The sequence below is a fragment of the Gymnoscopelus braueri genome, assembly GCF_963280865.1.
Source record: "Gymnoscopelus braueri genome assembly, chromosome: 11".
NCBI lineage: Eukaryota > Metazoa > Chordata > Actinopteri > Myctophiformes > Myctophidae > Gymnoscopelus > Gymnoscopelus braueri.
The window spans coordinates 53655274-53677773 of record NC_137613.1 but is presented as its reverse complement, the minus strand read 5'-3'; the positions used below and the strand labels follow the sequence as shown (position 1 = coordinate 53677773).

Sequence of the window (22500 nt, the reverse complement as noted above, 5' to 3'; positions counted from 1 at the left end):
AGACGAAGAGAGCCAGTTCCTAGGAGAGGTTAATACACACACACGCACGCACGCACACATTTTTGGTACTTTAAGTATATTTTGATGCCAATACTTTTGTACTTTCACTCAAGTAAAATTTTAATTCTGGACTTTTACTTGTAACAGAGTATTTCTATATTGCAGTATTGGTACTTTTACTTAAGTAAAACATTTGAGTACTTTTTCCACCACTGGTTCTTCAGAACTCTGCAAGCAGCAAGCAGTGGGTCCATGTGAAACCTGTTCCAAAGCAAAAACAACACCATTATTGTCCGACATACATGACTATTGCATAGCTGTTATTTCAGAACCAAGGACAGTGCTGTTTGTTATTTCAGAACCAAGGACAGTGCTGTTTGTTATTTCAGAACCAAGGACAGTGCTGTTTGTTATTTCAGAACCTAGGACAGTGCTGTTTGTTATTTCAGAACCATGGACAGTGCTGTTTGTTAATTCAGAACCATGGACAGTGCTGTTTGTTATTTAAGAACCTAGGACAGTGCTGTTTGTTATTTCAGAACCATGGACAGTGCTGTTTGTTAATTCAGAACCATGGACAGTGCTGTTTGTTCATTCAGAACCATGGACAGTGCTGTTTGTTATTTCAGAACCATGGACAGTGCTGTTTGTTAATTCAGAACCATGGACAGTGCTGTTTGTTATTTCAGAACCATGGACAGTGCTGTCTGTTATTTCAGAACCAAGGACAGTGCTGTCTGTTATTTCAGAACCAAGGACAGTGCTGTTTGTTAATTCAGAACCATGGACAGTGCTGTTTGTTATTTCAGAACCATGGACAGTGCTGTCTGTTATTTCAGAACCAAGGACAGTGCTGTTTGTTATTTCAGTGTCCTTACTCTTTTTTCAGTATTGACAGTATTCACCCTACTCTTCTCTCTCTCTCTCTCTCTGTGTGTGTGTGTGTGTGTGTGTGTGTGCGTGTGTGTGTGTGTGCAGGTCCTGATAGATTTACAAACAGCGCTGTTAGACGACCAGCCACACTGGCTCAAATTGCAGACGCACAACAGAAGACGAGACGAAAGTAGTCACAGTATGACAACACACACACACACACACACACACACACACACACACACACACACACACACACACACACACACACACACACACACACACACTGAACAGTATTTTGTTAGTAAAATATTGTGGTAAAATAATGATATTTGTTGTCAGTGTATCAATACGATAAGAGGAAGTATGACGAGATATCGCAATGCAAGTCTTTTTAATGTCATCCCCAATTCTTTACACATGTAAACGTGATAATAAAGATGATTCTTATTCTCTGTGTGTGTGTGTGTGTGTGTGTGTGTGTGTGTGTGTGTGTGTGTGTGTGTGTGTGTGTGTGTGTGTGTGCAGGGTCTCAGAGGATCAGTGACGGTGAGTTTTCAGACTACGAGTGTGAAGATGGAATTGGGGTTGTATCAGGTAAACTCCATGTCCCAAGATGCACTGCAACACAGAGGTCATGTGACACACACAACAGCAACAAGAAGTTATATTGTGTGTGTGTGTGTGTGTGTGTGTGTGTGTGTGTGTGTGTGTGTGTGTGTGTGTGTGTGTATGTGTGTGTGTGTTTCTCAGACTACAGACACAATGGGCGGGACATCCATAGCTCCACCCTCTCTATCCCAGAGCAGGTGATGTTGGCCAATCATAGCTCTCGCCCTGAAAACGTACGGATGAGGTCACGGTCGCCAAGCCAACAGAGGTAGAGTGTGTGTGTGTGTGTGTGTGCGTGTGCGTGTGTGTGCGTGCGCATCTGTGTGTTTGTGTGTGTGTGTGTGTGTGTGTGTGTGTGTGTGTGTGTGTGTGTGTGTGTGTGTGTGTGTGTCTGTGAGTGCGGTAGGAGATAAAACCAGCAGTACTAGAGGTCCTGGTAGGAGATAAAACCAGCTGTACTAGAGGTCCTAGTAGGATATAAAACGAGCAGTACTAGAGGTCCTCCTGGTAGGAGATAAAACCAGCAGTAGAGGTCCTGGTAGGAGATAAAACCAGCTGTACTAGAGGTCCTGGTAGGAGATAAAACCAGCAGTACTAGAGGTCCTGGTAGGAGATAAAACCAGCAGTACTAGAGGTCCTTGTAGGAGATAAAACCAGCAGTACTAGAGGTCCTGGTAGGACACTGGGTTAGTGTTTTATACTCATAAGGTTATTAAATTAATAATGTATACATTTTTCATGCATTAAGCTACTTGATTCGTCAGTGTCGCTATTTGAATGTCCAATTACCAGCCAGTCAAGTGTCACATGATGTGGTCATCACTTTCCTTTCATCACTTCCTGTTCTGTTTGAACAATTTGACCTCTTAGTGACCCAGATGTGGTTTGTTGTCTTCCTCTCTTCTGCTTCCTGTTTGGTTGCCAGTGGCAACCCCCTGTACCCGCTGTACCGTGACGACGCGGTGCGGTTGCTACGCAACACCAAGCTAACCCGGGCGTGCTCTGACGCAGGGCAATATGGAAACCTGGACAGGTAGAATGATGATAGATAATAACACACCATCAGTGTTCATTTGACTGATGCAGTTTTAAGTCTTAATTTAATTTTCGTCACATTTTAGTCATCTGAACTGTTATTTTTAGTCTAGTTTTAGTTGACAAAATGATTGTCTACTATGAGTCCCTTCCCTCCCTTTAGTCTAGTTTTTATATGTTGACAAAATTGTCAATATTTAGTCATAGTTTTAGTCATCATAGTTTCGTTCCTTATTAAGTTTTATTTAGTTTTCGTCAGTAAAAAAGGTACAGTAGTCAACAGACGTTTTTCGTCATATTTTAGTCGACAAATTGAACACTGCATACCATCATTAATATTAAACCATTATTTAATCTTTAATTTAGTCGTTCTCAAACATTTTAATGTGAAGGACCCTCACATTAATATATATTTGGCCGTGGACCCCCATCTGAAACGATTTTTTGCCAGGGATCCCCATACAAGATTTGTGTTATAAAAAATATTCCAAATGTTTCAAATTGTTTCACTCACAATCACAACGCATCGAGAGCTTGTAGGTCTGCTATTTTCAAATAACAGGTATATACTGTATAGATTTAAACAAAGTAATATAGTGAATATTACTGTAGGTGACAATTTAAAATCAAGTAAAAGGAGATTTTGCAATGCAACAGTCTAAAATAGCAGATCTTCAAGGTCACAACGTGTCACGTTGCAACACATTGTGACCTTGTGGATCTGCTATTTTTGACGAAGAGATTCGGTGTAGACTAGGGGTACAAAGGAACAGTCCAAATATAGACCCCTGGGGGATACCACTCCATGAAGTATAAAGGAAGAGTCCAAATATAGACCCCTGGGGGATACCACTCCATGAAGTACATAGGGTTTAAATGACCACTTTCCCCCCTTTTCAACCTATCTTCATATAAGTGGTCCTCACTAATGCCCTTTAGAAGATGGCACCATTTCTGTCTACTCGTTCTGTGTCTCAGAAGAGGGAGTTCAGAAACCTTCCTACCAGTGACATCATCAATTGGGATGCCAAGCTAATAGAAACAGCCTTTCTCATCCTGGAAAGTTAGCATGCTGAAATAGAAGCCATTGTACTGGCATGAATAAAAAATAAAGTTTGAAATACTGTTTGTCACAGGTTTCCGAACTGTCCTTAGCCCTTCCCTGAGACACAGACCAAAATCCTTTACTAAGCATTAGTGAGAGCAAATATATGAATATACGTTGACAATGGGTGAAGCGTCGTCATACTCCCTCCTTCGCTACATTATCGATACACTGACGGCAAATATCAACATTTTATTATTAAGAAAGCATTGTCCAGGTTTACAAAAAGCATATTTTTTAATGCTTAGCACTTTAATGTGTACAGATTTATATTTTTCCTGTTAAAGTAATTTGCACAGGAGATTTTAGTGAGGTATTATTTTATATCCTTTCTCGTCAACGTGTTACTGTTACGAGGCACTATGCATGCAATTGTTTGTACATTGTTTCGTGTACTAGGCCAATTTAGGAATAACAAATATCGAGATGGGTCGTTGATGACATTTCTCACCAATACATAGATTATCGCAGTTATCGTGTATCGTGATATCATCGTTATCGAGGGCCAGATATCGCTACAGTATCGATCGTGAGATACTCGTATCGTCCCACCAGTATAAATGCTTAGCAATATCTGTGGACCCTTTCTGATTGTAATGGTACCCATACCAAAATGTTTCATGTAGCAAAGACCTGGGGCCTATACAACAGCTGATATTATAAGTGTTGTTGATTAGGCCTTTTGTTGGATTTACTAACACGATTAACGATCGATTTTCATGGACTTTTTGTCTGCCTGCCTGTCTGTCTGTGTAGGAGAGCAATCAGGCGGCTATCTTTAGCCAACTCCCTGGATTCACAACATGACAGGTATCTGGACTAGTAGAGTAGCAGTAACTCTAGTAGTTCTGTTAGCACTGGTACTGTAGTAATATTACAGCAGTAGTTGTAGTATGGCAGTGATAGTAGTAACAGTAATGTTTATATTAGTACTGGTAGAATGAGAGTGGTTTTCCTTGGGCTATAGTGACACCTACTGGCCGGTTGTTGTATGAGCAGCTGACAGCTGTACTGGTCAAGGATCAGATATAACATAGTGTAAAGTTATACTTGAGTTGTGGGAAGAGTCTCATCACGGTGTATATGTGTGTGTGTGTGTGTGTGTGTGTGTGTGTGTGTGTGTGTGTGTGTGTGTGTGTGTGTGTGTGTGTGTGTGTGTGTGTGTGTGTGTGTGTGTGTGTGTGTGTGTGTGTGTGTGTGTGTGTGTGTGTGTGTGTGTGTGCGTGTGTGTTTTTTACAAGATATATTAATGGCCCCTGGCCTAATCACGTGATGAATGGGACTTGTGATGAGTACAGGTGAGTCTAGGTGCTCCTTGCGTCCTCTTGGCTCCCAAACTGTGGAATAAAGTCCACATCACCCTCTAGCACTCCTCTTCGAACTCTAGCACTCCTCTTCGAACTCCACCCTACCCCCTAGCACACACCTCTTCAGACTTCACCTCAACTCCTAGCACTCACCTCTTCAGACTCCACCTCACCCCCCTAGCACTCACCTCTTCAGACTCCACCTCACCCCCTAGCACTCACCTCTTCAGACTCCACCTCACCCCCTAGCACTCACCTCTTCAGACTCCACCTCACCCCCTAGCACTCACCTCTTCAGACTCCACCTCACCCCCCTAGCACTCACCTCTTCAGACTCCACCTCACCCCCTAGCACTCACCTCTTCAGACTCCACCTCACCCCCTAGTACTCACTTCTTCAGACTCCACCTCACCCCCTAGCACTCACCTCTTCAGACTCCACCTCACCCCCTAGCACTCACCTCTTCAGACTCCACCTCACCCCCTAGCACTCACCTCTTCAGACTCCACCTCACCCCCTAGCACTCACCTCTTCAGACTCCACCTCACCCCCTAGCACTCACCTCTTCAGACTCCACCTCACCCCCTAGTACTTAGATTCGTTTTTTTGTCAACCACACACAGAATGTTATTTAGATAGCATGTTGTTTAGTCCGATGCTAGTTTAATTGTTTGCCTGGTATCCTTTAATTTCTTTGAGGCACTACATTGTTCTCTACGCACTCTATGTGACTATTTACCTTGTTGTTTATTGACTAGAGTTCAAGTTTACTCTGCTTACTCTGATTACTTTCAAAATCTTTTAAAAAAATGGTTACTTGATAACCAAACTTGCGACCTTTCATAATCAATCCTGCACTTTATTTGACAACGTATCCTGTACTACTTGAAAGTAATACTGCACTTCATAAACAACTCATTTTAGTATACACATATATATTGCCCTTTCTTAGTGCAATAACACGAGCCAAGTAAACTTTGTTTTAGTCTTAGCCGTAGATATACTTCCAGCATAGCTGTAGTTTGTCTCCATGTTAACCCTTTCATAAAATGGCTTAAAGGAGCACTTCACCCATTTTCAACCTTATATCCATATAATTGGTCCTCACTAATGCTCATTATAAGATGGCACCATTTCAGTACTCACTCTGTGTCTCATTGGTGGACTGTGGAAAGTTCAGAAACCTGCCTACCAGTGACATCATCGGTGGGGATTCCAAGCTAATACAAACTACAGCCTTTCTCATCCTGGAAAGTTATCATGCTGAAATAGAAGCTATTGTTCTTGCATTAATAATAATTAAAAAAAAAACGATGATGTCACTGGTAGGCATGTTTCGTAACTGTCTACAGCCCTCCCGAGACACAGAGTCAGTAGACATAAATGGTGCCATATTATAATGAGCATTAGTGAGGACCCATTATATGAGGATAAGGTTGTAAGTGGGTGAAGTTCTCCTTTAACTACATTATCATTAATGTCAAAGAGACTTTGAACTGGTATCTACTGTACTTCTACTGTACTTCCTCCAGCCAGGACTACATCCCTGATTTCCCATCTGAACCTGACTGTTATGACGAAGAATTACTGAGGTAAACACATAGATAGATAGATAGATAGATAGATAGATAGATAGATAGATAGATAGATAGATAGATAGATAGATAGATAGATAGATAGATATTAGATAATAATCACTTGTTTTCTTCATAGGAGGTCGATGCAGTCAGGCCCCTCCCCCCCATGGGTTTTGGTTGTGACCGTGGTCGTCACGGTAACCCCATGGTTGTCATGGTTTCTTGTCGCCTCCAGGTGCAGTCGTGGGATGGTTCGACATGACGACGTGTACAGCCGCTCGCGGTCAGCCGACCAGCGACCGCTAGCGGACCGGCCCCCCGTCTACGTCCGCTCTGACTCCGTCCACCCGGCCGGACGGTCCGCCCCCCCGTCACCTGCCCTCAACAGGTGACCCATCTAGACACGCCTATTATACCGCCCACATCACCTAGACACGCCTCCTAGTGGTCGACCGATGTTATTTGATAGCCAATAATTTAACCCCCGGCCTACAGAGGCCCCCCCCCCCAAAAAAAAATAAGAGAAACTGCACTTGTATCTAAACACAGATTTATAAACAGCTATTTGTTGTTTTCAGTTATGTGTGTGTTACTGTTTCACATAATTAATGATAATTGGCCATATATCGGCCATCGACCTTTCCATCGACCTTTCCTATTCTCTAAATATCAGCATCAGCACCGACAACTGAAAAAACATAATCGGTCGATCACTACTCCTGTACCTCCTACATCAGTGATTCATGAGGATATTGCAAGTAGGGCCCCCAAATAATGAAAACAAATAAAAATAAAATAAAATCATGGTAATTTCTTTAGTTGAGTTTCATTGTGATAACGATAGTTCAACTGATCCAAGCCGGAGCACAATCAATTGATTGATCTTTAAAATAAACATGCCCTAAAAATGCATGCCGCACACCCATCTGTGTGTGTGTGTGTGTGTGTGTGTGTGTGTGTGTGTGTGTGTGTGTGTGTGTGTGTGTGTGTGTGTGTGTGTGTGTGTGTGTCAACAGGTCGAGTCCAATAGGAAGTCCAGTCCCCAGTCGTCCTGGTCGCCAGCTGCCCATTGTACCAGCCAAGAGTACGTCAGCCTGTCTCTCTTTCCCTGTCTCTCTCTCTATCTCAGCCTGTCTCTCTCGATCGTCCTGTCCCTCCTCTCTCTGCTGGTCTCTTTTGTTCACTCTGCTTTCTGTTTCTCTCTTTCTGTTCTCTCTCCGAATCCCGTCTCTACTGTCAACTTTACATGTATTTACATGTAACATTTAGTACAAGTTGTAAAAGCTTAAAAAAAAAAATGGTGAAAAGAGTATTTCAAAATTTCAATACTTTCACTTCTACTCCACTACATCTCAGAGGCAAATGTTGTACTTTTACTCCACTACAATTATTTGAAAACTGTAGTTACTAGTTACTTTTTAGACTTTGATTATTATCGCAAAACACACCACACCACATCAGCTTCACTTCATATGTATTCTGACCATTTGAAAATAGCAGATCTACAAGCTCACAATGCGTCGCGATGCAACACATTGTGAGCTTGTAGATCGGCTATTTTCAAAATAGTTTGTATACATTTTAAACTTTTGAATTTTTTTTGGATTAACAAGTTAATAGAATGTTTGGCATTGGACATTGTACCGCTGTTAAATACAATCTGATGACACCAAACCAGACGACGTTTAGAAAAGCTTTTAAAGTATTTCCTTTCAGCCTAACAACTTTACATCAGGAGAAAGTACCAACGTTCAAAACCAAACTGTCTTTCTCTCGCAGATGGAGGCGTTACAATAGAGTCTTACCCAGGTAACCCAGACCCTGATAACCCTACAACTAATCAAGCATTAAGCCTACGACTTGTTAAACCAAACCCTGACCCTGCAACTAGCCAAACTCGAAACCTTGCTAAACGTGACCCTACAGGTCAATGAGACGTTAGACTGTTACCTGAGTCTACCACGAACCAGCTAGCTAGTTGAATAGTTATATTATGAACTACCAATGGAGAGGTAACATGCATTCAGGGTTTCCCCATGGGCACTTTATTACAAGCAAACTTTTATTAATATAACCCATTCATGTGATTTTGTACATGTTGTAGGTTATTTATCATTTATAAACAAGTGAATTGTTTATTTGAACTGTCTTGTACAAAACGTCACAAGCTAACTTCATTTGACTTCACCTCCCTGTGTGTAAACATGTTTTCATCTTTTATTCTGTCAATGATTTCATTTCTTTTTCACCTCACCATCTTTTTCTCCCTTTCAAACTCTTTTGTCGTCCTCTTTGGCCACGCCCATGACAGCAACACTGATTGGTTCCCAAACCCCTCCCCCCTTACAACAACAGGCTGGACATGTCATTCATCAGGCCCCGCCTTCTGTCATTCATCAACCTACTCCCGTCATACGAATTCAAGGCCCGCCCCCAACAACTCCCAGTGTACAACCCCCAACCTATCCACAAACTCTGCCTCCAGCCCATCTACAAGCCCCGCCTCCAACCCAGCCACAAGCCCCACCCCCAATCCAGCAACAAGCCCCGCCCCCAACCCAGTTACAAGCCCAGCCACAAGCGCCGCCTGCAGCCCCACCCCCAACCCAGCCGCAAGCCCTGCCCACAACCCAGATACAAGCCCCACCCCCAACCCAGCCACAAGTCCTGCCTCCAGCCCCACTCCCAACCCAGCCACAAGCCCCGCCCATAACCCAGATACAAGGCCCAGCCATAACCCAGATACAAGCCCCACCCCCAACCCAGCCACAAGCCCCACCCCCAACCCAGCCACAAGCCCCACCCCCAACCCAGCCACAAGCCCCACCCCCAACCCAGCCACAAGCCCCACCCCCAACCCAGCCACAATCCCCACCCGCAACCCAGCCACAATCCCCGCCCATAACCCAGCTACAAGCCCCACCCCCAACCCAGCCACAAGCCCCGCCCCCAACCCAGCCACAAGCCCCGCCTCCAACCCAGCCACAAGCCCCACCTCCAGCCCCACCGCAAACCCAGCCACAAGCTCCACCCATAACCCAGCCACAGTCCCCGCCCGCAACACAGCAACTATCCCCTCCACCCACATCATCACCCGCCCCCCCCACCAACTACACCAGGTTTGTTTTCCTGTTTACATCTTTAGTGTAGTTCACACCGTTAGTGTATTTTTTATAGGTAGTGTATTAGATCGTTAGTGTGATGTTTGTCAAGTGCGTGTGTGCATTAGTGTGGGAATGCGATAGAGCGTGTGTGCAATGCTAGTGCGTGAGTGCGATAAAGTGTGTTAGTGCGTGAATGTGATAGTGTGCAATAGTGCGTGAATTGATAGTATGTGTTAGTGCATGAATGCGATAGAGTGTGCAATAGTGCATCAATGCGATAGAGCGTGAATGTGTTACAGTGTGAATGCGATAGAGTGTGAGTGCGATAGAGCGTAAATACGATAGTTTGTGTGCACTAGTGTGTGCGTTTGTGTCATGTCAGACTTTGGGTTTATCTCAGTGCTCAATTTTCCGTCCCCACCGTGACCCAGAAGTTGTTTGTTGAAGGATGTCTCAATTTGGAATTTACTTCTAGAGGAGAGAGAGGAGGACACATGAAGTGGGTCCTTTGCAGACGTTTCTTTTTTTTGTCGGAACGAGCTGTGTAAGAAGAGTTGCTATTGCATACTGCAGCCGACTGTCTCCTCGGGCTATTGGATGTAGGGATGGCCAAATGGAGATATTTTATGATATATATATATATATATTTTTTTTTACGATTAATTTTAATCGTTAGTATTAATCGGTTGCCAATTTCTTAACGGTTAACGGTTAACGGTTATCGGTTGGCCATCCCTAATTGGATGTAAACTCTACGCTATCCCGGAAGACATGTTTATTTTAAAAGTCGATTGTTGATTGGTCAGAACTATGGGTAGTGCCTTAAACATAGCCTTAAACATAGTTTACCGAGAGGACGACATGAAGATGGTCGTGCGGATGGAAAAATAAGAACTGAGATGAACCCAATCGTTATGCACTCTCTCCATGTACCACCGCTTTGTTCCTGTCTCATGTTTATGATGTCATTCTTCATCCTGCCTGTTTCCACCAATAAGATCCTGAGAGACGCCCCACCACGCCTGGAGGAACCAGGAAAGGCGAGTGGTTCTGGGTGCATCCCAATAGCAGGCATAGCAGTGGCGGCCATTTTGTGGTTCCACAGATAGAAAGCCCATTACTTACTATTTTTTCCGTAAATATTCATATAAAGTTTATTATTTGTATAATAAATAGCCCCAGGCCGGGCTTATTCAATTACATATCTTATTTCTACTGGATCTCTTCTACAGTAGGTCCTCCCTAACATTTCCGCAATATAACATTTTGACTAAATATCAATATATTTAGTCATAGTTTTAGTCATCATAGCTTAGTTTTTATTTTGTTTTTATGTAGTTTTGGTCAGTGAAAATAAGCAGTCGACAAACATTTTTCGTCATAGTTTTTTGTCGACGAAATGAACATTTAGAAGAGACTTTTGTTGTGTTTGTGTGCGTGAGTGTATAGTTCAGTGGTGTAAAGTACATGTACTCAAGTACTGTACTTCAGTAAAATGTTGAGGTATTTTCACTTTACCTGAGTATTTCCAATTTTCAATACTTTTACTTCTACTCCACTACATCTCAGAGGCAAATACTGTACTTTTTACTCCACTACAACAAGTAAGATGCGCGAACGCGGGAAGCGAACGCAAAAAAAAAAAAAATATGAATTTTTTTTTTAAAGAAAAAGTAACAAAAAATATATAAAATAAATACAAAACATTTCGTTAAAAGGAGCATCTTAGAAAAATACAAATTCACAAAAAAAAAACTTTGAATGTTTTTGAACAATTCAACAAAGTGTTTGAAGTGCCTGTTTCACCCACTTCCGGGGGGCGGAGCCAAAATCCGAGCCCGAAGTATTTGTTCGTAGACCCCCACTTAGGGGGGGGGTAGAAAAAGTTTCGGAGCGATTCGGGCACTTTTAATTTAACATGGGGTTTCAATGGGGAGTTTTTAGGAGCCTTCTCCGGGGCGTGGCTTCCGGGGGAAGGGGCGGGCTTAAACGCAACCTTGACAGGTGTGTTCAGTTTTCAAAGACCTTTCATTTGATGTATGGTACGTCTATATTGGACATTTACTTGGCTGCACACAGGCAGTGCACACAATAGTGCACACAGAGACACGGACAGAGAGACACACCCACAAGCCGAGCACGGTTTCATAGTAAGCTCCACTTGCGCGGAGGCGTGCCTCCATGCACGTGCACACATAGACATGAAAGGGGGCTTGAGCCCCTGCCCTTTTACCCGTCGCTAAAAAAAGTGCCCTCTCCAGACTGGAAAAAGAAAATGAAGAAAAATTCAACTGCCTCTAGCGGCCTAACGGTAAGGCTGATGGAAATGCCAGTGGATGTGTTGGATGCAGCTCAAAGTGAACTTTTCTCAGGTATCTAGTTTGTCGCCGTACGACCTTCCTAGCCCGTGTTATTAAAGAAAAACGGGCGACAATGGCCAAAAATCGGCGATCGAAAATCGGCGAAAGTGGCCGTTTTCAAGATGTTTTGGCCATTATCTCTGGAACGGAATGTCCAATCAGCTCAGTTCAAAGCTTGTTGCGTGACTTTGAGGCCATTAAGCACGCAGTGATACATTTTCGGGTTTTTGGGCCTAAAAGTATGATAATTGTCTGTGAAACAAAATCCAAAAAGTGCCCTTTTGAAATTCCAGCCCCTGCCTCTCCAAATCCTTCTGCACGTCCCTGCGTGCCTCCTTCCGCTGCGTTCGCAATTATTTAATATACATTATACATTTTGATTGTTATTACAAAACATACATTACATACTTTGGCCATTTGAAAATAGCCTCACAACGCGTCGCATGAAGCGACGCGTTGTGAGCTTGTAGATATTTTCAAAGGGTATTATACATTTTACACATTTGAAAACTTGCAAACTAAAATTGAAAACTACTCTTATTTTAGGTACTTTAAGTAGCCTACATTTTGATGCCAAAACTTTTGTACTTTTATTCAAGTAAACTTTGAATACTAGACTTTTACTTGATATACCTTTACTTAATGAAAAAAACATTTGAGTACTTCTTCCATCACTGGTATAGTTGATGTAATGTAATGACCTTCTCTCTCTCTCTGCTGGTACCAGAGGTCACATGGATGGACCAGCAGAAAAAAGCAGACAATGGTAGGATGCTACCAGGTGCTAAGCCCCTCCCACTCCCCACCCCCAGCCCACCTCCTGTAGAACGCCATGGTGTGCTCTGAACACATTGGTGTATAACACCGACAAACACAAGTGCATGTGTGTGTGTGTGTGTGTGTGTGTGTGTGTGTGTGTGTGTGTGTGTGTGTGTGTGTGTGTGTGTGTGTGTGTGTGTGTGTGTGTGTGTGTGTGTGTGTGTGTGTGTGTGTGTGGGTGGGTGGGTGTTTGGGTGTGTAAATATTGGTAGTTGAGGGTTGCATTTTTGGGGGGGCTTGTTTTGTGTGTTGTTTCTTATTTGGGCTCGCTTCCAAATGTTTTAATTATTGTTTAAACCAACGGTTCCCAACATTGTAATGTCAAGGACCCCAAAATAAATGTTATTTTTCCTTGGACCCCATCTGAACATCTTTTGTGCTAGGGAGCCCCAACCCAGAAAATGTTCTCTGAAGATTTACGTGGCCCACCCATCTGACCACTGTTAAATGGGGGACCACTTGCAATATTGGTGCATGATCCAGATTCCAGTGTGCTCTATTTTTATTAAATAAATTAGGTGTGCACATTAGTTACCATGGTGATAGTGACCATACCCCACTAACCCCCAAATCCAGCTTCATAGTACAGCTCCCTGGTCTGGATTAGATCTTGTCTGGACTAGATCTGGTCTGGATTAGGTCTGGTCTGGATTAGATCTGGTCTGGATTAGTAGATCTGGTCTGGATTAGGTCTGGTCTGGATTAGATCTGGTCTGGATTAGATCTGGTCTGGATTAGTAGATCTGGTCTGGATTAGATGTGGTCTGGATTAGATGTGGTCTGGATTAGATCTGGTCTAGAGTCAGACTAGTTTGCTGTGTTGGTTTGTGTTGATGGTTTGCTCTGATGCTTGACTTTGGTGTGACTATAGATTAATTAATCCTGGGAGCTTTATCAATCACTTTTCATTTATTTGATTTTGTTTGTTTTCATTTTATTTAATATCTATCCATCCATCCATCCATCCATCCATCCATCCATCAGGGGAAGTGCTGCCAAATGAAGAAGGTAGATACTCATCTCTTTCTTTACTATCAATTACAATGTATCAGACACTCTTATCCAGAGACTCTTATCCACTTAAAAGAGTGAAATCAATGTAGTGCCTCAAATAAACTAGGATAGCAGGTAAACAATGAACCTAGCATCTGTCTAAGCAACATGCTATCTAAACAACATTCTGTACATTAGTGGTTGAGAAAAAAAGACTGTTGCTATGAGATGAACAAGTTTGTGTAACTCTTGAATTAAATAGAAACAGGACACACGCACGCACGCACACACACACACACACACACACACACACGCACACACACGCACACGCGCACACACACACACACACACACACACACACACACACACACACACACACACACACACACACACACAATATGAGACATGTTTAAGATTGTATGATTATAACTTACCCCTCCCCCATCTCTCTAGGTGGGATGAAAGACCCTACCAAGGTACAGTACGTCTGCAATTAATCAGCACATTTATTAATTTAGATAATTTATTCAACTAAATGTATTCATATATTCACAAGCCAGTGTCCTACTTGTGCCGGTCCCAAGCCTGGGTAAATGCAGAGGGTCGTGTCAGGAAGGGAATAACATATAATAACGAAGTATATTATATTATATTATTATATTATATATATAGTATTAACGAAGAATAACGCATAACACCTAAGCCAAATCAAATATGCGAATCAACTCAATAACTTTCATACCGGATCGGTCGAGGCCAAGGTTAACAACGTCCCCACCATCAGTGCTGTTAACCGACAGAGTGCTGATGGAAATTGGGTTACTGTTGGTCAAAGAAGTAGAGGAGGAAAGTGTGTCCCTAGGCAGAGAGAGAATAAGAAAGGCAAGAGTCTAGAGCTGACAGTAGGGACTTTGAATGTTGGGACTATGACAGGAAAAGCTAGAGAGTTGGCTGACATGATGCAAAGGAGAAAGGTGGATATACTGGATGTCCAGGAGACCAGGTGGAAAGGTAGCAAGGCCAGAAGCTTCAGGAGCAGGGTTCAAGCTGTTTTATCGTGGTGTAGATGGGAAGATAAATGGAGTAGGAGTTATCCTGAAGGAGGAGTTTGCTAAGAATGTCCTGGAGGTGAAAAGAGCGTCAGACAGAGTGATGAGCTTGAAGTTAGAAATTGAAGGTGTGATGTTCAATGTTGTTAGTGGATATGCCCCACAGGTAGAATGTGAGTTAGAAGAGAAGGAGAAATTCTGGAGTGAGTTAGACAAAGTGAAACAGAGTATCCCCAGAGGTGAGAGAGTGGTGATTAGCGTAGACTTTAATTGATATGCAGGCAACAGAGGTGATGAGGAAGTGATGGGCAAGATTGGTATCCAGGATAGGAACGCAGAAGGACAGATGGTGGTAGACTTTACAAAGACGATGGAATTTGGTGTATCGAATACTTTCTTCCAGAAGAAGCAGGAACACAGGATGACTTATAAGAGAGGAGGTAGGCGCACACAGGTAGACTACATCTTGTATTGATGATGTAATCTGAAGGAGATCAGTGACTGCAAAGTAGTGGTAGGTTAGAGTGTAGCCAGACAACATAGAATGGTGGTGTGTGGGATGACCCTGGTGGTGAGGAAGATGAAGAGGACAAAGGCAGAGCAGAGGACAGAGTGGTGGAAGCTGAAAAAGGAGGAGTGTTGTATGGTTTTCAGGGAGGAGTTGAGACAAGCTCTGAGTGGTCAAGAGGCGCTTCCAGATGACTGGACAACTACAGCTAATGTGATCTGGGAGACAGGTAGGAGAGTACTCGGTGTGTCATCTGGAAGGAAAGTAGATAAGACTTGGTGGTGGAATGAGGAAGTGCAGGATTGTATACAGAGAAAGGGAGAGGTGGGACACTGAGAGGACTGAAGAGAGTACACAAGAGTACAGGGAGATGCAGCGTAAGGTGAAGGTAGAGGTGGCAAAGGCCACAAGGAGTTGTATATCTTCTCTCTTGATAAAGTTGTTTAATTTTGATTAGTTTTGTAATGCGACTTTTGGTACTATGAAAAGCGCTATATAAGTGTGATGTATTATTATTATTATAATTATTATGTTAGGCTGGACGGTAAGGAGGGAGAGACTGATTTATACAGGTTGGCGAGACAGAGAGATAGAGATGCGAAGGACTTACAACAGGTTAGGGTGATTAAGGATAGAGATGGAAATTGATTGATGGTATTAACAGGTGCCAGAAGTGTGATGGCAAGATGGAAATAATACTTTGAAGAGTTGATGAACGAGGACAATGAGAGCGAACGAAGAGTAGAAGAGGTGACAGTGGTGGACCAGGAAGTTGCAAAGATTAGTGAGGACAAAGTGAGGCATTGAAGAGGATGAAGTGTGGAAAGGCAGTTGGTCCTGATGATATACCTGTTGAGGTATGGAAGTGTCTAGGAGAGGTGGCAGTAGAATTTTTGACTAGGTCGTTCAACCAGATCTTAGAGAGTGAGAGGATGCCTGAGGAATGGAGGAGAAGTGTGCTGGTGCCGATTTTTAAGAAAAAGGGTGACGTGCAGAGTTGCGGCAACTACAGAGGAATAAAGCTGATGAGCCATACAATGAAGTTATGGGAAAGAGTAGTGGAAGCTAGACTAAGGCCAAGGAAGTTTGGTCAGATCCAGTTAGTTCCAGTCAGATCCAGTCAGAACCAGTTAGAGCCAGTTAGATTCAGTCAGTCTGAAATTAGTTGTAAGCTCGTGGACCAGAACCCATGTGTTTGTTATTATGAATATTATGGGATGTGATGGTGCAGAAATCTACGAAATGTAGTTACTAAATTGATCAGAAATTACAAAAAGAATTTCTTAAATGAGAACATAGAGGCAAACAAAAGCCACCCACAAAAACTGTGGGAGGCACTAAAACAATTAGGCTGCAATGGAAAAATTCAGACTAAATCTACAAACATTTGCATTATTTCAAGTGGCTCACTCACTACCGACAAGCAATTGGTAGCGGACTGTTTTAACAGTTTCTTCACCACAGTTGCAACCCAGTTGGTAAGCAAACTCCCTCAGCATTCAGGTCTGTACGGCCCCGACCACATTCAAGCTCACTATGAGAAACTAGGGGCTAAAAAAGATTCCTTTTTTTTCAAACCTGTATTGACTGAGGATGTGCAAAACAAACTCCTCGCCCTACAGCCAAACAAGGCCACCGGCCTTGACAACATCCCCACCAGATTCCTCAGAGACGCAGCGGTCTCCATTGCTCCCATAGTAGCCCACATTACAAACTTATCCATCAGTCAGTGTCACGTCCCACAAGAATTCAAGTTGGCAAGAGTAATCCCTCTATTTAAAAAAGGAAGCAAACTAGATCCTGGCAACTATAGGCCTGTTTCCATCCTTTGTTCCATCTCAAAGGTTATAGAGCGATCAATCCAAGAACAAATCAACAGCTACTTCAGCGAGCGTAAACTGTTGTTTGAATTCCAATCAGGCTTCAGAACATCCCACTCCACTGACACATGCCTACTATATTTGACCGACTACATCAAACGTGAGGTAGACTCGGGCAAATACTGTGGCATGGTCATGCTGGATCTCCAAAAGGCGTTTGACACTGTAAACCATGCAATTCTACTTGATAAGCTGAGGGCGATTGGTTTTGATTGCACATCACTAAATTGGATGAGATCTTACTTGGAGGGTAGAGAACAAGTGGTTGACATCAACGGAACCATGTCCTCATCCCTCCCGGTGAGCTGCGGGGTTCCTCAAGGCAGCATTCTAGGGCCGTTACTGTTCCTTCTATACATTAACGACATGAATGCTGCCTGTAACTGCAAACTGTTCCTGTTCGCTGATGACTCGGCACTCCTGATCTCGGGTGAGGACAAGTTGCAAGTTGAGGAAGCTCTCAGCTCTGAACTCTCAAAAATCCGTACCTGGCTGACCGATAACAAACTGTCTCTACACCTTGGGAAAACTGAATCCATCCTATTTGGGACCAGACATTCCCTCAGTAAAATGAAGGTAAATGACTTCAAGGTCAAAGTCGATGACACAATCATCACTAGCAAAGAAGAGATTACCTATTTGGGATGTATTCTTGACAAATACCTGACAGGTGAAAGCATGGCAACAAAGGTGGTCAAAGGAGTAAACCAGAGAACCAGATTTATGGGCAGAGTTTCCTCTTTTGTCAACCCTCAGGCCCTCAGGACCCTCTCAGGGGCCCTGATACAGCCCCTTTTTGACTATGCTAGCTCCTCTTGGTACTCCAACACCTCAGTGTCACTGCAGACTAAGCTTCAAACCTCCCAAAACAAACTGATCCGACTACTTCTCGGACTGGGGCCCATGACCCACCTCTCTCCCACTCACTTTGCCAGCCTAGGCTGGCTCAGGGTGGAAGACAGGGTTAAACAACTAAAAATGGGTCTGGTCTTCAAAATTGTAAATGCAGATTTGCCCGATATGCCCCCTATACCCGCATATCTGTATAAATACCTAGAAAAAGTTAGTGACACCCACAGCCACGAAACTAGAGGGAGCGTAAACAACAATCTGGTACCACCCACCCATAAAACAAACATGGGTAAATTCTCCTTCTATAGCACAGCCACTAAGGAATGGAATAGTCTAACCCCATCCCTCAAAAAATGCAGTTCGCTGGGCTCATTCAAAACAGCCCTAAAAACCCATCTTTCTGGAGGCCGAAAGAGGAGCTAGTACCAGTTTCCCTGTAGACAGACGACCCCCCCCCCTCCTCTTTTTGTACATATTTTGTATTTCCTCATGCTTTTGTTTGTATATAATTTTTATTTTTCCATGCTTCCCCCCCCCTTTTTTTGTACATATATTTTTTAAATGCTTTTTTTGTACATAGTGGTATTTTTTATGTATTATCTGTATTTTCATGTTGATTTTTGAACTGTTTGGTTGCTACTATATATGTCTATGAAATTAACTCAAGGACCCCAACGGAAACAAGTCCGCAAGGACTTTTTTGGCCGGACCTTTTAGACAAAAGCATTATAAATGTAACTGTTGTTTTACATTCTTTTGCCTAATAAAAATTTCAAGTTTTGCTTTGTATGCCCCTCCTCCAGCTGAAGGACAGCCAATCACACAAGTCATCAGATTCTGATGTCAGCGACGCGTCCTGCCTAAGCTCGGCCTCCGAGGTCAAGGGAACACCCAAGAACAGGTGGGAGGAGCTTAAAGCTGCATGTCTCGCTTAGCATGTTAGCATTCTCTGTGGCATGTTACCATTCACTTAGCATGTTAGCATGCTCCGTGGCATGCTACCATTCACTTTGCATGTAGTATTATCTGTGGCATGCTACCATTCACTTAGCATGTTAGTATTATCTGTGGCATATTACCATTCTCTGTGGCATGTTAGCATTCTCTGTGGCATGCTACCATTCTCTGTGGCATGTTAGCATTCTCTGTGGCATGGTTATTGTGTGTGTGTGTGTGTGTGTGTGTGTGTGTGTGTGTGTGTGTGTGTGTGTGTGTGTGTGTGTGTGTGTGTGTGTGTGTGTGTGTTTTGATACTCATTGATACTTCATCACACAATGTACCACTTTGCTAACCAGAACAGATCTCCAAACTAACAATGTGTTATGTCACAATCACAATGCCTTGTTAGCTTGTTCTGCAGATCTGCATTCATTTGTGTTTCTTTTTCTATCACTGTGTCTCACTCTCCATCTCTTTGTCTGTCGGTCTGTCTGCATGTCTGTCTGCACGTTTGTCTGTCTGTCTTTCTATGCATGTCCTGTTCGGTCATTGGCTGACTCCAGCCGAGCGGAGTCCCTGGATTGCCAATCAGTGGAGGGGGCGGAGCCTGGGGGAATACAGGAAGAGGGTGGGGCAGAAGTGGGTGGAGCTGAGCCGTTGTCTGAGGAGGAGCCTGAATCTGAGCCTGAGCCAGAGCCCCCCAAGTAAGAAACTGACCAATAGGCTTCTGGCAGCTGTTTAGACTGATCAATAGCCTTCTGGCAGCTATTTACACTGACCAAAAGGTCAGGCTGTTACAACTACAATACAAGTTGACATGGTTGACAAGTAACCCTGCCTTGGCTCAGATAAGCCGAGCATCTCTCCACAGTATCTCCCCTTTTTCATAAACAAATAAAAACAAAACACATCAGTGTCATGTCTCCATACACACACACACACACACACACACACACACACACACACACACACACACACACACACACACACACACACACACACACACACACACACACACACATAAAGATTGCAGCAGACAATTCATTCAGATACAATGGGGGGGGGGGGGGGGGGGGGGCTGCCACTTTTTTATTCAAGAGCCCAGAAGAAGGCCATAGACATAGTTGGGGTTCGGCTCTTCAACATTGTAGCATCAAATAGCAAAACATTTTGCATAATTGCAGTAAAGTCATATTTGTCATGGCAACATTCATAAGTAGGATGAAGTCTAATTGTAAGCATGTTTCATGACTCACGCCAAGGTTATAATAGTTTTAAATGTTTCGTTTATATTATATATATATATATATATATATTATTATTATTTTTTCTTAAGGGTAAGTGATATTTTATAAATGTTTTTTTTTAACAGGTTAAAGTTCTATATTCAGATTGTTTTTCTCTTCCAATTTCACTTATTCATCCTGTATCCTGTACGGGTTCTCTCTCCTGATTGGATAAAATTGGTACCCCGACCAGTGTTTTGTAAACACACAATACAGTTTTAGTTAGTTATTTGTTTTTATTATTGTCTTTCGGCCTGGCGAGAGTATGTTTTAGCCCTGTCCGTCCGTCCGTGTGTCCGTGTGTGTCATTCTGTCATTCTGTGTACAGCTAGTCTCCGCCACCGTTGGCTTGATCGCAGCGAAACTGTGCACACACACTCCCTGGATGCCAGAGCAGAACCTCTGCCCCAAAAATTGTACATGGGCCTGTTATAGCGCCACCAGGAGGCTGCTTTTTGCAAAACACATTTTTTGACAGTAATCCTACAGATTTTATCCAAACATCACGCAAATCTGTACACAGTATCTCTATAGAAATGAGATCAACACGGATCTGTCCGATTCTCCATATTCCATCCTGATTGGCTAAGGTTGGCGTCCAAAGTTTGCAGGATTGGTCCGTTGGAACAAAATGCCTCAAATCATGAACGCACCTTGCGATTTCCGTGAGATTTCACACGCACATTCCCACTAGGCCGAGGAAGAAATGCCACTAAACCTTTTTCAAATCAGCCTCATGGTGGCGCTATAAAAGGCCGATTTGCGTTTTTAACTATACTGCACCGATCTGCGTGAAACTTTGCACGCACACTCCCTAGAGGCCAAGGAAAAACATCTGCCCTGCATTTTTCACATTTGCCTTTCATAGCGCCACCAGGAGGCCGACTTATTCAAAACATTTCTTTTGATATTAAGCCTTCAGATTTTATCCAAATTTCACGCAAATCGGTACACATGATCTCTATAGTCCTGTGATCAAGATGGATCTGTTTAATTTTTTATATTCCATCCTGATTGGCTAACATTGACATCTAAAGTTTGCAGGAGTGGCCCGTTTTGAACAAAATCAAATCATGAAAGCAGTGTCCGATTGCGGTGAAACTTTGCACGCACATTCGCACTACGTTGAAGAACAAATGCCACCCTTTTAACATTGCCCTATTATAGCGCCACCAGGAGGCCGATTTTTGCAACACTTTTCTTTTTTATATTACTCCTACAAATTTTGTCCAAACATCATGCAAATCGGTACCCATTATGTCTATAGTCAAGTGATCACGATGGCTCTGTCCCATTTTTCATATTCCATCCTGATTGGCGAATTCCGAACATTGCTGGGCCACAATAACCTACCTGACCTGGCAGAGACCTGTGCACTTTATCTAGTTATTATTATTATTTTTTGTAAAGCCTCGTTTTTATTTTAACATTTAAAAATTTCTTCTTCAATTCTAGTTTTCATTGTTACTTTAGTTTTAGTTACCTATATTAACCCTGGCGGGCTACTTAAATGTGTAATTCCCCCTCAGGCCAGCAGCAGGCGCTTTGACCAGGTCTTCTAGTGCGGGAGCGACCCCCGAGGTGTGTTCTCTGTCTATGAGAAACGACGACGATGACGATGACAAGAAACGAAGGTCCAGCCTGGGAGGAAAGATGTTAGGACTGGTGGGACTGGGGAAGAAAAGCCAGTCTGCTTCACAACTCAACCCTGAAGGTTAGTACTACCGTAGACCAGTGGTGTAAAGTAACAAAGTACATTCACTCAAGTAGCCTACTGTACTTAAGTACAATATTGAGGTACTTTTACTTTACTGGAGTATTTCCAATTTTCAGTACTTTTACTACATACTCCACTACAATTATTTGAAAACTTTAGTTACTAGTTACTTTGCAGATATAAATTATTACATGCATTAACCACTTTACCCCTATTTTATACCTTGGCTATTTGAAAATAGCTGATCTACAAGCTCACAACGCGTTGCATTGCAACGCGTTGTGAGCTTGTGGATCTGCTTTTTTCAAACATTTTAGTACTTTTACTTTTGGTACTTTAAGTACATTTTGATACCAATATGTTTGTACTTTTACTCAGGTGCATTTTTTATTCCAGACTTTTACTTGTAACAGAGTACTTCTACATTGCAGTATTGATACTTTTACTTAAGTAGAACATTTTTTGTTATTTTTCTACCACTGC

At 42.8% G+C, this 22500-nt stretch overlaps 1 protein-coding gene across 1 annotated transcript in view; it reads left to right on the top strand.

Moving 5' to 3' along the window:
• The window catches only part of LOC308095733 (regulating synaptic membrane exocytosis protein 2-like), a gene marked incomplete at both ends in the record, with an annotated part of 58715 nt that overhangs the window by 30184 nt on the left and 6031 nt on the right, over positions 1 to 22500 (top strand). Inside the window, 16 exons of the mRNA XM_080442774.1 lie at positions 1 to 28; positions 979 to 1063; positions 1402 to 1470; positions 1627 to 1753; positions 2411 to 2518; positions 6466 to 6525; positions 6746 to 6898; positions 7527 to 7594; positions 8866 to 9629; positions 10613 to 10668; positions 14240 to 14262; positions 14853 to 15074; positions 15117 to 15289; positions 18879 to 18976; positions 19578 to 19718; positions 21830 to 22014. The exon at positions 1 to 28 is cut by the window's left edge and continues 144 nt beyond it. Coding sequence (XP_080298900.1) covers positions 1 to 28; positions 979 to 1063; positions 1402 to 1470; positions 1627 to 1753; positions 2411 to 2518; positions 6466 to 6525; positions 6746 to 6898; positions 7527 to 7594; positions 8866 to 9629; positions 10613 to 10668; positions 14240 to 14262; positions 14853 to 15074; positions 15117 to 15289; positions 18879 to 18976; positions 19578 to 19718; positions 21830 to 22014 — 2360 coding nt within the window. The remainder of the gene's footprint in view (positions 29 to 978; positions 1064 to 1401; positions 1471 to 1626; positions 1754 to 2410; positions 2519 to 6465; positions 6526 to 6745; positions 6899 to 7526; positions 7595 to 8865; positions 9630 to 10612; positions 10669 to 14239; positions 14263 to 14852; positions 15075 to 15116; positions 15290 to 18878; positions 18977 to 19577; positions 19719 to 21829; positions 22015 to 22500) is intronic.